The 16,772-nt window shown below is 41.2% G+C and overlaps 1 protein-coding gene across 2 annotated transcripts in view; it reads right to left on the bottom strand.

The window, feature by feature from the left end:
* The window catches only part of BCL2L13 (BCL2 like 13), a 41,519-nt gene that overhangs the window by 7,544 nt on the left and 17,203 nt on the right, over window positions 1–16,772 (bottom strand). The window contains exons 5-6 of one of the 2 annotated variants that reach the window (XM_021390274.1): window positions 16,349–16,418; window positions 9,607–9,750 (exon numbers count right to left, since the gene is read on the bottom strand). In XM_021390274.1, the coding sequence (XP_021245949.1) occupies window positions 9,607–9,750; window positions 16,349–16,418 (214 nt within the window). Of the gene's footprint in view, window positions 1–9,606; window positions 9,751–16,348; window positions 16,439–16,772 lie in introns of those variants that run through there. The other variant, XR_002436538.1, reaches the window with a different exon arrangement.

Below are 16,772 nucleotides of genomic sequence, written 5' to 3'. Positions count from 1 at the left end.
TTCAGCCTTGGTAACTCCCAGTCATCACTTAGTTCCTAACATGCAAGGAATTCAGTGGCTACAAGTGAATGGTTTCTAACCTTCAGTGGGCATATCAGCAGAGCTGATAACAGCAAGGCCAGAAGCAAAGCGCTCTTTCCTTGAGAAGCACGAGGGGCCGGGCACTGCCTGCACAGAGCCTCCAGAAGGGGGAAGGATCTCCACACCAACAGAACAAAACAGAACCAAACAGAGCATGCAGGCACAGGAGAGAAAATGCAAACAGTGTTCATCACTTGCACTAACTGAAGCAAGAGCAAATGAAGCAGGAATGGACCTCTGCCTAAAGCACTAAAGGAGGACTTGAGAGATCTGGGGAGCTCATGGGCAGTAACACTTCAATCTCTCATGGTATGAATTATCACCATGTCAATACACTTTGTGAAAAGGGGTCAATGTATCTCAGAGTGAGCACAGGAGTGAGGTTTCTCTATTCATTGCCCAACAACACTGCCATTTTACAAAATTCAGTGGACTCGTTTCTGGACCCTTCGTACCATCCTGTACTACATCCCACACTGGGAACACAAAGACTTCACAATGTATCTTGGCAGGGGCACGATCTGAATCTCATCATCTTCTCTGCCCGTTGACTTTTGGAAGCTAATTATGCACTAAAAGAAGAATTTGGCAGAACACTAAAAGAACTTATCTTCATAAATTCCTTTAAATTGCTTGGGTACGTATATGGATCACCTGGATCAGTAACAGGCTCAGAAACTCTACGAAGAAATGATACACATAAACCTTCAGACGGAAGATTAAAAGTGATCAAGTCCCTCACTAAGTACTTAAAAGATGGCCACAAAGTCTTGATTCAGAAGGATAAATAAAGTAATAAAGCATTATGTTTATAAAGTCATACACCCCACGTACACCAACAAATCCAAAGCAAGTTCCTTTCTATCAGCAGTGACTGAAAACTCAAGACTTCAGTACCCTCTCTGAAGGTGTGCTTCAATATGAAACCCTTTTTTTTTTTTTTCCCCCAAATGCAATGCACACCATTAAACCAAAACAGAACTCTGTCACTGAGGAAGAAGCAGCCAGTATTGTAATGTAAGGGCAATGAAAGAGAAGACCCAAGACTTGGAAGTAAATGCAGAGGTTACCAGATCTACAGGGCCTGAAGGCTGCAGGTGAGAGCCACAACAAAGTTGTTCTTTGTGGGGCACCCACAAATGGTTTGGTAAAGACGAAATGAACAAGTGACACAAAGCACCATCACAGCTTTGGAGAGGGTAAAGGAATGAAGAAGGGACAGCACAGGGGGAATATGTGCTTTGAAGTCTTCATTAATTCACGTACAAACCACACATCCTCCTTGCCTTCAGCAGAATGGAGAGCCTAAGGGGCTCAAGCTTTATTGAAAAGGAATTGATCAGCCACTGTCTCCCTATAAATCAGAGCCTTATAAAGTCCAGGTGAGCCCTTTCTGCAGCAAGTCTGCACAGACAATTTCACTTTCATGTCAGTGCCTCGGGGACAGAACTCTCTAAGCTTGAAGAAACAGATTGCCCAATGCTGAAAACCTGGAGAAAAGCCAACAGGTTGAGTGTCAATGTGTAATTAATTCCACTACTTTTTCATTAAAAGTTTATGAAGTTTTAATTGAGAAGCCCAACAACAGCAATAGGCATTCTTTAGGATAGATGATTAACACTCCTTGAGCTGAATTAAGAGTTAATTCAGAAAATTAAGAGGATAAAGCAAGGATTTACTGCTGATTTGGTTGGGGTTTGAATTTTTTTGTGTTTTTCTTTTAAAGCAGCTGCAATAAAAACTGAATGACATTTAGGACAGTTCTCTTGATTCATCTGCAGATGTGACCCAGAAGCAAAGCTCTCACAGACAGATTAATTCAGGACAAGATGGAACATTTGGAAGGATTTTTAATAACCTCAGGCCTTATATAAGCCGCACTCTTTTGATTTAATGGTAAATAAGGTACGTATGTCTTTCTTTATCTGCTTCATCTGAATGAAGGGATCGTCTACTGCTCCAGACCAGAAAAATCCAAGTTTTGCTTTTTTTTTTTTAAATGAGGGATGGGACACCTGTGGATTCCGAGTGCTCCTCCTCCTCCAGCATTCTTACAGAGCCACGTCACACATGCCCACAGAAGCCAGAGGACGTCCTTCACTGCACTGCACTGCCACTCCCGATTCCAACCACTGCCAACAAGAGCTGGCACAAGTCATGGTAAGGGGAAGGAGAACCAGATAGTTCCCTTCTTAACTAGAACACAAGTAGGATGCTCCACAGCACATGTGGCAGCCTTGAGGAGAAGATGATCTTAATTGTGTTGAGGTGCTACCAACTTGACCAGTATTACACCGTTTCCTTTACATCACCTCCCCATAACTTTAAATACAGGGATTTTATTTGCGTTTTAATGTTCTGAAAAGCTTGACTTCCTTGTGTGAACAAGCTAATTGTTCACACAAGGAATGATTTGAGTAGGCACATCATTTGAAATTAAACTCCAAAGACACAGAAAATACCCCAGAAAAGCTGTAGAGCCAAGCAAGCCAACAATACACCCCAGATCTTGATTTTGTCCAGAACAGGCAAAAATTTTGAGCATACTGGTCAGAGAGGAGTGCCACCTTGCGGAGAAAAAAAAAGAAATCTCTTCTGCCTCTATGCTGCCTGATTTTTTCCTGTTTTCTCTGCAACTAGATGGACTGCGAGAAGCCCTGCAGAGAAGGACTTAGGCATCCTGTTGGATGAAAAGCTGGACACAAGGCAGCAGTGTGCACTCGCAGCCCAGAAGGCCAACAGTATCCTGGACTGCACCAACAGAGGGGTGGCCAGCAGGGAGAGGGAGGTGATTGTCCCCCTCTGCTCTGCCCTTGTGAGGCCCCATCTGCAGTGCTGCATCCAAGCCTGGGGCCCCCAGCACAAGGAAGATGTGGAGCTCTTGGAGCAGGTCCAGAGGAAGGCCACGAAGGTGATCAAAGGGCTGGAGCACCTCTCCTAAAAGGCTGAGAGAGCTGGGCTCCAGGGAAATCTCACTGTGGCCACGCAGTATTTGAAGAGTGCTTATAAGAAATACGGAAAGACCATTCACAAATGCTTGCAGTGATAAGACAAGGGGCAACAGTTCTACACTAAAAGACAATAGATTTAGATTGGATAAAAGGAAGAAATTCTTCACATTGATAGCGGTGAGGCCCTGGCACAGGCTGCCCAGAGAAGCTGTGGGTGCCCCAGCCCTGGGTGGCGCTCAGGGCCAGGCTGGATGGGGCCCTGGGCAGCCTGAGCTGCTGGGTGGCAGCCTTGCCCATGGCAGGGGGTTGCACTAGGTGATCTTTCAAGTCTTGTCCAACCCAAGCCATTCTGAGAATCTGTGTAAATCCCCAAGAAAACCCCTTGCAGTACAGGAAAAAATGCTGTCAGCAAGTGGAATGTTCCAGAACAGCAACATTTACTGTGATAAAAAAAAAATTCAAAACACTCAACCATAGCTAGGAAGTTTCTCAGGCTGGAGTATTCACTTTAACTTGTAACATAATTCATCAAAGAGAAACGAGATGAGGCTCAGTCATTTTTCTCCACACATCAGTGTCACAGCAGCAATATAAGTAATAGGAAACCATCAGCTGCATTTATGCTTGAAATCTAGTGTCTGAAAAACAGGAGGCAATGAATTATGAACTTGCCCACATCCTGGAAACCCAAAAGAACTCCCTCTGATGAAATAAGACAATTTCCCACAGTAACAAGTTTCACCAGAGGTGAGAGTACACTTGTCATGATTTCTAGTTGTAACAGAGGTGCAGCCTTACCCTTGGACTGGGGAAGCACCATCCACACTGAGGGCTGAGCAGGCAATGGCTGTGCCACAGATTGCTATCAGAGACAGGACAGCTTCATCCCCAGCCTAGCCAGTGACTCAAGCTACAGAATGCATCCAGCCTCTGCCTCCAGATTCAGCCCTTCAGATCCCTTCTGATTTCAGGCTTAACGGCATTACTGTGCTAGTCCTTCAGAGAAACGGATTATTATAAAATCAAGAGCTCACAAACTTCAGGTCTAAAATGGTTCAAAAACAATAATAGTATTAAAAGCCCCCCAGACATTCATTCACTGTAGCATTCATCTTTATGAAACTCGAGATAGGTGGAGCCAAGAAAAACAGAGCGGAATGCACAAACAGAACTGTACTGGCCTTAAAACTTTCTACTAAAAGAATGGGGGAAAAAAAAAAAGAATGAATTGTTCCTCTGAACCAAATAAAATCACACTGATATTACAGCCACGACTTTCATCCCCTTCAAGGACTGTTTTGGCTAGAACAGCCTGCAGAAATGATCCTATTACTTTTCCCTGCCCTCCAGCATAACCTCTACTACCTGCAGAGTGCCAATTCCAAAGCAACAGCTTATAAGGTTTTAGTCTTAGCTGTGTACATTGAAGCAAAATCAGTAATTAAGAGATGACTTCTGTAGACAGACTGATTTGAAGGTGCTGAAAGGAAAAAAGGAGACCTAGCTGCTCAGTCATTCACCATTTAAGTTCCTTCTCTTTCAGCCACAGTGCCTAAAAAAAAAAATCTGTTACTATACTAAATAAGTTACATACAAACGAAAGTGTACATTTCATTGCCATTTTCCAAGATAGAAATACTAAGTATAATTATTTTGAAAGGAAAACTCCTACATAAAACTTCTCTAATTAGATTGCCCTTTCTTCCATCTCTACCATTTAAAATTTACTTATCTTTCCTCCAGCGTAGCAGGTCTGTCTATTTTTGCATTGTCATTCTCAAGGCAGACACCTGGACTGCTGCTCCAGTTGCGTAAACTGCCTGCCTTGCTTCCCCAGGATGACAAGTGCCTCTTTACCCTTGGCCAGATTGTTAACAGACTCCAGCACACAGATTATTCAATCAACAGCAGCAAAGAAAACGTCAAAAACAGCAGAAAAGCCCAAACCAAAACACAGGAGAGAAAGAACGGCCCTTCTAAAGCTAAGAAACTATTAACACTATGTATACTTGGAGGAAATTTATCCTCTGCAACACAGGCAATGACTAGTTAAACTTCAATTCAGATCCGAACATCCTGAGATATGAACACTGGGAGGGCAGAGACAATTTCAGCTATGAGTCAAAAATACAAATACCAGCCTCCTTCCGAGAGAAGAAAGGTTACTAGCTGAGCCTTACCATGCACTTATTTCATGTCTTTCGAACAACTGAAAAGCAGATGGGCTTATAATATGAGAGTGAATCTGAGGAAAAGCACCTAGCTTCCAAGGAATCTTATACTTTTTCCTCTATACAGACATCTCCAGATACGCGAAATCTAGCCGCTAAAATCAGAATATGCAGAGCTTGAGAAGAAATAAATTATTTGGGAGGAGGGATGGGAAAGGAAGAGGAAAAAAAACCTTACCAACTGACTGGCCTTACTGTGCGCTTATGCAGGAGATCAAGAATTGCTTCTGATGCAGCAGCATTCAGTCCTAGAGAAGTCAGGCAGAGGAAAAAGGGAGGGGAAGTAAGAGGAGGGGAAGGGAGGGGATAGGAGGAGATGGGAGGGGAGAGCGTGTACACTGCACGTCAGTTTGTTGAGCCCTAACATCGCTCTCTGGAAAGAGAAGAATGAAGTTACTGCCAAATCAAGCTGGGAATTGGTTTGTGGTGGTTGAAAATGATAAGGAAACAGGATTCTAGCACGACCATTTGTGATCAAAACGGCATCAGGAGAAAGAAATGTGTATCCTCGCACATAGCTATTCAGAGCACTTGAAATGCCAAACATGCTTTTGCTCTGAAGAGAGATCATACTTAAAGTCAAGCAGAGTAAATGTTAGTGCTGCAGCAAAACCCTTCACTGCAGTTACTAAAAGACAGAGAATGTCCAGAAGAAAGCAAGATTACCTTGCTTTCCGACAGCCTTCTAAACACAGCTTGCAGCTACCTGCAAATCTGTGAGATTGTAACCTAGATGGAGTAGTCATTTCAGCTCTTCATTCATTGACATTTACGTGACAGCTGCATCCAAACACAATACGCAGTGCACTGAAGACAGGCATCCCTTTTAGAAGACTTACACAACACAACAGCCAGAATCATAATATCAAAATATGATAGGCACTTCAGAGTGAAAATATGCCAGCCATTCTCCTACCAAGCAATCATTACGATCCAGTCCCACTCCTCCTTAAAATTAACAACTAAAGGAATCAAAATTGTAGTGCCTGAAGGAAGAACGGGAGGGGAACACTCACTGTTCAACGCATCGTCTCATCGCTACATCTCTACAGGACAGAGAAAAAAAAAAATCCAAAAGATACTTCTCACCTTAGAGGCTCTACAGCTAGTATCTCGAATTTCTCATTTCTCACAAGCCACACTGATTTACTGAAATCTATTTCCCAACTACCAATGTTTTCAACCCTTATTCCCTTGAGCTAGCTGTTTTGCTTCTCATAACTGTTGTCCACTGTCCTCAGTCAGATGCTTTCCTGGACGTACAAAGCTCTCGAGCCCACAGAATAGCTTGAAACCTTGTATGCAGGCAGAATCTCAGGAGCACTTCAAGCTCTACAGCAGCAGCACAGTGTTACACAGCAAATAGTCCCACTGGATGATGCAACTCCAGAATATTCTGACTGCAGAACAGCAGCTTGGAAAGAACACAGGCTCAGCTAGCCCCTGCTTTTCCTACTGACTACTTTTCTTCTGTCAAAGGTAGGCTTCAGTCAAAAAACTGAGGAAGATCCCAAATGACATGGTGCAAAGGGATGAGACAGAACGTGGTAAGACTACAGACTTTTTTCAGTCCACCACTGAAAAACAGGCTCCTGTAAAACTCTCCTTTGCTCCTGATCCACAAAATACTGGACAGGCTGTTCTGGTATCTTCTCAGTTTTAAGCAAAGTGCTTGTCATATGTAAGATCACTCTGGAGTAACACAAAACCCGAACTTCTTACCGTCATAACAGTGCAATTCACCGGAGAATCCTAGGTTTATACACTGCCCTTATGGCACTAGCGAAGTATTACTGACAGCTTGATCTGGCACACAGCGCTCCTGTGGCAGATGCCTCTCTTATGAATTCAAAACACTTGTGTAATGGCTAACAGCCTGCCGCTCTCCCCCAGCCCTGCTCAAAAACATGCATCTTCCACTCCCTGCCCTCCGCACAGACATTCCCAGAATACAATCCCACAGATTCAGAACAAACTGAGAAGCAAGTCACTCGGTAGGAACGAACATTCTCCTTACAGGAAACAAAAGACAGACAAACCATACATTCCCTCTCTCCAAGTAAAACTGCATGCAAGGTGGGCCCCAAGCCCCACACCCACAGCAACTCACAAAGGGTTAGCGTGGCTACATTAATTCAGTTGGAAAGGATTTTCATCACCTTGCCTCTTTCCTCGCCTCTTCTGCTGTTTCAAAAATAGCTCTGGCTTGTTTGCTGCACCGCTTATGTCAGTCTGATTTTATGCCTGAGTGGATGTATACAGACAAGTTCGTAGCCCATTAAACACGGACTACCCAGATCTGTACATACATGCACAGTCACACAAACACAAAGCACATCCCCCTCCCTTGGAGGCCATGCTGGAAAGCTGCTGTGTTCAGAGGCTTTGTGCTGTATTAAGTATGTTTATAGTAGGCCTCAAATAGGGGCTAGAAAACAGATCACTGCCTTCCTGAGGTAAAATAACAAAACAAAACCAAACCACAAAGGGAAAATAACACTAATACCCACTCCTCTTAAAGTTGTTGTCTTAGTTTCAGCTGGGATGGAATTGTTTTCTTTAGAGTATCTGGTATGATGCTATGTTTTGGTTCCAGGAGAAAAACAGCGTTGATAACACATCATTGTCTACAGCTGCTGCTAAGCAGTGCTGTACAGAGCCGAGGCCGTTCTCAGAAAAGGGCCCAAGGAGCTGCGAGAGGACAGAATTAGGACAGCTGACTGAAACTGGCCAAAGGGATATTCCATACCATATGGCATCATGTGGAAGGAGTTTTGAAGGGGGTGGGTGTTCATCTCTCTCTTCTGCTGCTCAGGGGGCTGGCTGGGCATCAGGGGGTGGTGAGCAATTGCTTGTGCAACACTTGTTATATACATTCATATATATATACACACATATACATAGTCATAAATGTTATCATTTCCCTTTTCTCCATCTTAGTAAATAGTTCTATCTCAACCCGTGAGTTCTACTTTTTTTTTTTTCCCCTGATCCTCCCCCCATCCTACTGGGAAGAGGAGGGAATGAGCAAAAGATTGTGTGATCAGCCACCTGCCAGCTTAAACCACAACAGTCAAAAGTAAGTGCATTCCCTGTGAGAAAATGACTTTGAAATGGAAATGCATTTATCAGTGACTCAAGGTCATTTGGATGCATGCTGTCCAGTTTTTCTGTCCATTAAAGATAAAAACTCCACCCCCCACCCCACCCCCAAGAGGTTTTGAAAACCACTGCCAAGAAGTGAAAGGATTTAGGGAGATACAGTCATACAGAAATTCTGGAACTAACTACTCCTACAGTAAATTTCAGGTAAACTCGTGAAATCTGAGAAGCAATTCAAATGACATTTTTCCTACTAATGCTTTTTAATCACTGGGTTTTTCCAAAGAGCTTTACTTTTTATAATAAATCAACTTGTATTTTCCTAATTCCAGATTAATTCCATTCAAATCTGGTATCCCTCCCAAACCCAGTAATCTAAAGCTCAAGCTTCTGTACTGCAGCTCTGCCTTCAAGACACAGCTCAACAGCTGTGAGCTATCTGATACATTTAAAAAGTAACTTGCTTAGCATGCCATGACTCAAGAACATGGGTTATCATGAATCTGAAGATTTCCACAAGGAAACGCAGCACAAAGAGATCCTGATTGTTCCTACGTAAAATTCAATATAAGTGAGCTACTTTGTCACTTATTCTAAGAATAAATTTGTGCCTACTGGCATTTCTGTACTAAGTGCTCCCCAATTACTTATCTGCTAAAAACCCTCAGAAACTTAAGAGGGGGAAAAAAGCATATACCATTTCCAGCAGTCACTGAAGCATGTAGGCAAGATTTAAAAAATGACGCTCTCAGGCACAGTATCTCTTTTGCTAAGAGCGTTTGCATGTAAATGCAATTCTGTATATTAACAGGACAGAGCATTCAAACAAAAGCTCAACCATGTGGCAGTATATTAGCATCTTAACATGCAGTGTGTGAAAACTACTTATTATTTTACTTCTGAGGACATCTGCTACATCAACAGCAATTCAACAAACCAGACATGCAAAGAACTGGAACAAACTGCCTGGAGAAACTGTGGTGTCCAATCACATAGATCTTTAATGTCAACAGAGGCAATGAACAGGTAAAAGTCAGTTCTGCCTTGGGATAGAGAGGTGAAATACATTACTACCTGAAACCCCTTTCCAACTATATGATCGTTCTACCCTCTTGCCTTTTTTTTCCTGAGGCATCCTCTCATAGGCTTATTCCCATCGACTCCTCAAAGCTTTCACTGCTAGCACCATGGTTAGAAATAAGCTTTGAACAAAAGATGGAAATTAAACTTTGTCTTCTTACCCATCCTCCTTGTTGAATGATGTAGTCTGCAGAATAGTCTTCTAGATACGTCACCCCGAAGTTCACAAGCGCGCTCAGTGGTTCCTGGCCTCTTCTGGTTAGCTCCATCAGAAATTGCTGTAGCAGAACCAGGGGTACCAAGACCTACAAAAAACAAGAATTACAAATAAATTCAGAAAATATTATCAATACTACTGAGGCAGGTAAAACTGAAGAACTTATGTGGTCTACAGAAATGGTCTGAATTTGGAAGTTCAAAGTTATCAGGGACTATACACTTTATTATTGTGAGGAGCAGATGCAGAAATACAATACAAAACAGTAGGAAAGGAGCACTTAATCTGATAAGCAAAACACCACAGCGTAACTTGAGAGTTTCACGGAACAGGACTGCAGTGGTTTCTTGAGTACCATGTTTCCACAACAAAAGATTCAGGTACAAAGAAGCAGAATAGGTCTAAATCTTTCAACATCAGAAGAAACAAAATGCAATGTTATTGCTCAAAATGCAATGCATCCAAAATATTTTCAAACGGCAAACTCATACTCATTCTTTAATAGATACATTGCACTGGACAGTCTTTTTAGAAGTTTACATTCTGCTTTCAGACAGGACAGAAACAAACAACTTTGGCTCAAAGGGTTATAAAATGTGGAGTTACATCAAGCGTAATAAGTGTGTCCAGTTTTATAAGTGAACTGGACACAGGGCTCAAACACACACATTAAATAAGTTTGAGGATGATACTGAATTAGAAGGAGCTGTTAACTCCCTCGAGGGTAGAGAGGTCTTGCAGAGATACGTAGACAAATGGGTGGGGTGGGCAATCACCAACTGTATGATGCTTAGCAAGAGCAAGTGCTGGGTTCTGAATCTGGGAAGGGGCAATCCCAGCTATATATAGAGAGTAGGGGACAAGAGGCAGGAGAGCAGCCCCACAGACAGGGATCTGGGGGTTCTGGCTGATGACAAGTTGAACACAAGTCAGCAATGTGCCCTGGCAGTAGGAAGGCCAACCACACCCTGGGGTGCATCAGGCCCAGCACTGCCACCGGGCGAAGGAAGGGGATGTCCCGCTCCACTCTGTGCTGTGTGGCCTCACCTCGAGCACTGGGTGCAGTTTGAGGCTACAAAGATGGGAAGGTTCTGGAAGGCAAGGTGCACGAGGTGCAACTGAGGCTCCTTGGTTTGTGCAGCCCAGAGCAGAGGAGCTGAGGGGAGGCCTCATGGCGGCTGCAGCTCCTCACAGGGAGCGGAGGGGCAGCGCTGAGCTCTGCTCTCTGTGACAGCGACAGGGCCCGAGGGAACGGCATAGAGCTGTGTCAGGGGAGGGGCAGCTGGGGGTTAGGGACAGGTTCTGCACCAGAGGGCGGTGGGCCCAGGGCAGTGGGCACGGCTCCAAGTGCCGGAGTTCAAGGGACGTTGGGACACTGCTCTCAGACATAGCGTTTGGATTCTGGGTGGTCCTGTGTGGAGACAGGGGTTGGACTCGATGACCCTTCTGGGTCTCTTCAAACTTGAGGTATTCTACAATTATGAACTCCACAAAGCAGAATAAGATTACAAGCCCAGTTCAAGTGATAAATACATAGCCCTCTCTACACTGAGCTCTCTTCTATGCCAAATTTACTGTGTACAGAATTCCCTGCCTTTCTTCCTACTCTTTCTCCTTCCAACCTTTTTTTGTGTTTAACTGAATGCTCAGCCTTAACTTAAACATGAATTGCTCTGGAAAATACAGTAACTCACCTCCTTTATATAGCATAGTTCTAGATGCTTCCTTCTGAAATTAAGGTTTTGTTTGCCTAAACAACATGCAGTTGAACTTTTAAACTCTACATTTATTCTTCATGCGAGTGGCCCTCTGGGCAAAGTTTATGCAGTACTTTGCCAAGCTCAGGAAAAACTGGTATGAACTGAAGCCATTAGCATCTGAAAAAGCTTAATTACGACACAAGGGAAAGCATTATTAATTTTACTGCATCTAGTTTACGACAACTGCATTATACTTCTATTTTCTGTAAATGCTGAAGAGGATCATTAGAACACTGCAAATCAGAATGGTGTTTCCTGCCCACACAAGGTAGATCCAGGTTAATACTTTTGCTCAGATTGAACTCCAAATGCCCCTTCCTTCTCCAGTCTCCTCCTCCATCAGGCTGATCTTCTTTTGTTTAAATATCTTCCATTACTATTCCCAGAAATCGCACCTTGGGAATCAAAGCTGGAGGAAGAAGCATAGGAAGAGTGGGCACTAGGCTGGGTTTGACACATTCTAAATCCATGGTGAAGTCACATTCAGATGGATCCCTAAAAACAGATAAGGTCTTGAAAACACCTATAATCTGATAAATTTAAGACATTTCAGTTGATTAAAAACAGAGAGTCCAATACTATGAGGGACAGGTTATATGACTGTTCTTCTGGGAAAAACAGTTAATGCTTCATTTGCTTAACTAAAAATGAGATGGTACTTGAATTTTAAAAGCTTTGTGGTTTGTTTGCTTGTTTGTTTTGAGTTTCTTGTAATTAATCTTGAACCAGAGGCAGAAAAGCTGTAGGCTTACAGCTACGTGAATAAGCATAAGGAGCAGGTCAAGGTGAGGTAAGCATCAGAGGAAACTTCAGTCTTCTTGGATTAGAGAAAAAAACGCTGTCAGGACTAGGTAAGGTTTGGGCGCACCCACTTAATTCTACAAGATCATGAAGGTTTTGATCTCAAAATATTTGGCACTTACTTTACGCTGAAGGGAAAAGAAACAAAGGCAAAAAAAGAAAAAGAGGCTGCTTAGGAAATGAAGGGAGTTCAAACTATTGCTTTCTTCCTTTGCCAACTTAAGTATCTAATCTATCCATTCCTCCCAAATCTAGAGTCCTTTGCAGGCCCTTAGAGCAAAGGACCAAATTCAAACACTGATAATCCGTTTTGTGCAGACCAACAAACAGACTCTTTTTTCTTTCTCACTGAGATTACTGAGACTTCTATCTTTGAGATCAACAGTAGCAGGACCAGGTTTGCAAATTCATGAAATTAATCAAGTTCATAGTACTCCCACTAAGGCTAACAGCAGCTTTTTGTACTTAAGAGTAGCTATGTGAATGGTGATAAGTTTTAAACAAGACCACAACTAAAATGGACCCTTAACAATTCAAAGCAGTTGCAGTTCACTCCACCAGTACACACAGGAAAGAGTACTAGGGGTTATTTATACTCTGATTGAAGAAAATCAAAGACAACATCAAGCAGAGCACACCAGCAAACAGTTGGCAGGAGAAAACTTCTAGGGAATCATTTAAAAAAAATGTTACTATCAGAAGATGTCTGATTGTGTAAATGAAAAATTTCTGCCCGTTACACTTTCGCAATCCCACACTATAATATTGCAATCTAGATGCCTGCAAAAAAAAAAAAAAGTACAAAGCTCCAAAAAGATTTTGAAGAAGTTACATAAAAAGGAATTGCCATTTCCACGTATCTTTTGACCATTTCAACAGAAAAATTCACCTAATTATTTACAAAATTAGTTCTTATGTTCTTGTTTTATTATTATTTGATTCCCATTAATCAGTAAGATGACTGCTAACCTGCCTACTACCTCAGTTGGCTCTCAGTTTCAGTATTTGTCGTCCTTTTATCTGATGCACACTAGTGGGATTATTTTTCTTTGAGTATTTACATAATATTCAATTTTAAGCATAGCATAAAAACTTGACATTGAAGTGTTTCACTACCAGATTTCAAAATACATTTATTACAGAAATACAAATCCCTCTAAATTTATGTGGTTTTAGCTTGGTTTTGTTTTAAAGAGAGCCTTATCCTTTTCTTTACAGATTCCATCATCGTATCTATGATCTTCACATTGTAATTTCTGAGAAAAACAAAGTATTTTTTTCCTCTTGAAATTCTATTACTGAGAACCAGTGCTTCAAATACCTACAGGTAAACTTTGCTTCTGTGTGATGTTAGTGGAAGAACAGATGTTCCCATGCATTTGTTTACCCACCAATATTTTCTTATTCAGATGAACATTCACGTTTTAGTGACTGAAAACACTCCTTGACATTATAAACTCTCCTAAGTTAATTGTATCTCCTCAGCAGTTCACTACTCTCTGGAAAAGGTCCACATTTTTAAAGGGAAAAAAAAACAGCTGCATCTAAAAGCATCTTCTTTATGCTCAAGCTTGCAGAAAGAACAGGTTCTGTGAAAATTAGTGTGGTTAAAAATGACACCTTCCCAACTGTAAACGAGGCAGATCAAGCCTTTGTTCATATTCAACTTGCAACTAGCTAATGTCACTATTTTAATGCAATAGCTACCTAGAAATATATGCTGTGTCTCACACACACATAACATCAGGTAAGATCTGCAAAGACTGCCTTGGGTCTGCCTTGTGCCACAGAGATATTGTGGCTCGCTGAGCGCATCACAGTCAATACATTAAATAGGAGGAACTTCTATACATACACACATATAGTGAAAGATACCTATACACACACGCACAAACATACACAAGAGGGATCTGATAACAGTGAAATCACAGCAGAAAATCAGTTAATTCTAACTTAGGTTCCTCACCAAGTCCAAGCTGCTTCCAGGGGCCATAGAACTTACTTTTCAACAGCAAAGACTCAGAAATTTAAAGTGAGATTCTCATTTGTAGGCTACTAAAAGCAAGAACATCTTGATACATCACAGATGTACCAGCCAAAAGTGTATCTGTGGGAAAGCCCTTCTAGATTTTTAACCCTTTCTCATCTGCCACAACTACTGTGTGTTTTCAGTTTCTGCTCCAACCAGCAGGAGGATATGTGGAAGATACGTATTAGAGGATAGGTAATGTCCAGGAGCATGTAACAGGGAATGATGAAAAGTTTTTCTGCATCATTCTTAGCAAACTGGCAAAAACAAGTTCAATAGGAGATATATCTTTATGTAAAACCTGAACAAGTGTCAGGGAATTATCCATAAATAGCTCTTCTAACAGGAGTATTGTGTTTCTTGCTTTCTCTCTCTAATCTTTTTCACTGTTAAACGCTATTAACTCCTAAGTATAGTCTTATTAATTTGTCTTTCCCCTCTTAACGTAGTCATGCCAAGGGCATATCTTCATCTCTTCCCACAGAAATAGATCAGTAAATTTTCAAGAGCAGACAAGTCTTCTGACAGTCAATTAAATACACATTCTTCAGATTTTCACAGACCCATGGCCAGTGCCACCCCATTTTGCTGCTACATATGCCTGCTAATTAGACTTAACACTGTACGTCTATTTATTGCTGCCTTTATTAATTATTCTAACAGCTTCTCCTTTAGATTGAAAATTAAGTTACATTGAAGTTGGAGGAAAGGTACCTAGATCTCTTCTGTTATAAAATATGATTCCGATTAAGATGATGAAGGAATTTAAAAGGAAATGAAACCAAAATAAATATATTCCACCTCCTCAAAACAAGTATTATTAAAGGAACTGCTAGGCATTCCTGAAGTATCAAGCTACCACAAAAACAATATAAACAGATGCTGTATTATTACACAAGATCTCCACTCAGGCTTGCTCGAGGACTGCAACAAATGTCACAGGTGAGTAAAGATGATGACAAAGACACCTTCTGGCTAATACTCTCGACAAAAAGGGACGAAAAACCGTGTGCAAGCACACAGGTCGCACAAATGCAACAGCAAGGGAGGCTGAATCATAAAACTCCGAATCCATCTATCCAGGGCTACAGCTGCAAAAGGCGTGTACCAACAGTGTACAGAGGTGCAGCAGGGAACAAAGCTCCATCCACCTCCTCCATCAACTGAAAAGTAAAAGGTACAGTCTTAAAGCACCTCCTTGAGAACCAGATTTCATGGTTGCTTTCACTAAAATGCTATGAATCACAACACAATAAACTGAAAGCAGACACAGCACTTATAATTGCCTTAGCCATGGGCTCGAACTTGTCAAGCAACATTAACAAACTGCTTTAAAAGCGCCCACACCCTTGCTTAGATGATCAGTTTCTGAAGTAAGCAGGGAAATCTAGTTAAGGAAATGAAATTCTTTTTAAAAAAAAAAGATTTCTTGCTTAATTTTAAATTTGAGACCAAATTTTAACACTCAATTTTGATTAAATTTGCAAATAGTTATTTCATTATTTCTCTGATACACACTCAACCTGTCAGAAAATGACTAATGTTATGAATTGGAATGATCAATGAAAGATGAATCTGTGGACAGTAATTCTACTCATTCTACTTTAAAGCTATTATAAGGCAGTTCACTTACAAATCTGCACGTTCTAAAAAGAAGCAATAAAAAACCGTGCCGTTTGAGACAACTGGTCCTGAAACCAGGTATGCAAACACTCTCCTTACGTTTTCTGAACAAATGAAATACTGTGAAGACACTATCAATTTTATTTTGAGCCTGAGTTGGAAGCAAAGAAGTGGCAGACAAATATCTACTGACAAAAATTATGCCAAGCAGCAACTCTATAACGTTTCATTTTACCATAATAAAGGAAGACTGACCTAACACTTCAATTAAATAACTTCAGGCTAAATTATCTAAAAACTACTTAGTATGTCTACATCCACTATTCTGAAAGTGCATGTTATTTCACACTAAAAACAAGTGAGTTCTTTTTATTCTTGGTCCTCTGTAAAGTATAGCTGCCCCTTGTAAAAAAAATGCTGTGGACATCAAATTGATGCAAGGGATATCAAAGTGAAAGTCACTTATTTAGTACCTTGTTCCATCCACTGGCATGTGCAGCTGTCTCTTGTGTGCGCTCTCGATATTCTTGATATGTTACTGGCCTGCAGAAGTTAAACCAACACTGAAAGTTATAAAAGGAAACAAAAGAACAAGAATAAAATAAAGTTCTCAGTTTTCAGATAGTAAGATTTTTTTCACATATATTACAGCAAGTAATTTTCAAGAGCTAAAATGTTCATATTTCACCATCAGCAGACGGGCAAGAAGGCATCACCTTTTCCCAGTTCTACAATTCCAAATAACTGGTTAGGTGAGTATTACAAAAAAACTGATGATCTACAAACTAAAGGACATTAGATAAGTAGGTTCTCTGATATGCTACCAAAATTTCTGATCTCTCGCATATCCATTTTTATAATCTAAGACTTCAAAGATAAAAAGAAATTCACTAGGAA

This window comes from Numida meleagris, chromosome 1 (genome assembly GCF_002078875.1).
Source record: "Numida meleagris isolate 19003 breed g44 Domestic line chromosome 1, NumMel1.0, whole genome shotgun sequence".
Lineage (NCBI taxonomy): Eukaryota > Metazoa > Chordata > Aves > Galliformes > Numididae > Numida > Numida meleagris.
The sequence above is the reverse complement of the archived record's forward strand: the minus strand, read 5'-3'. Positions and strand labels throughout refer to the sequence as shown.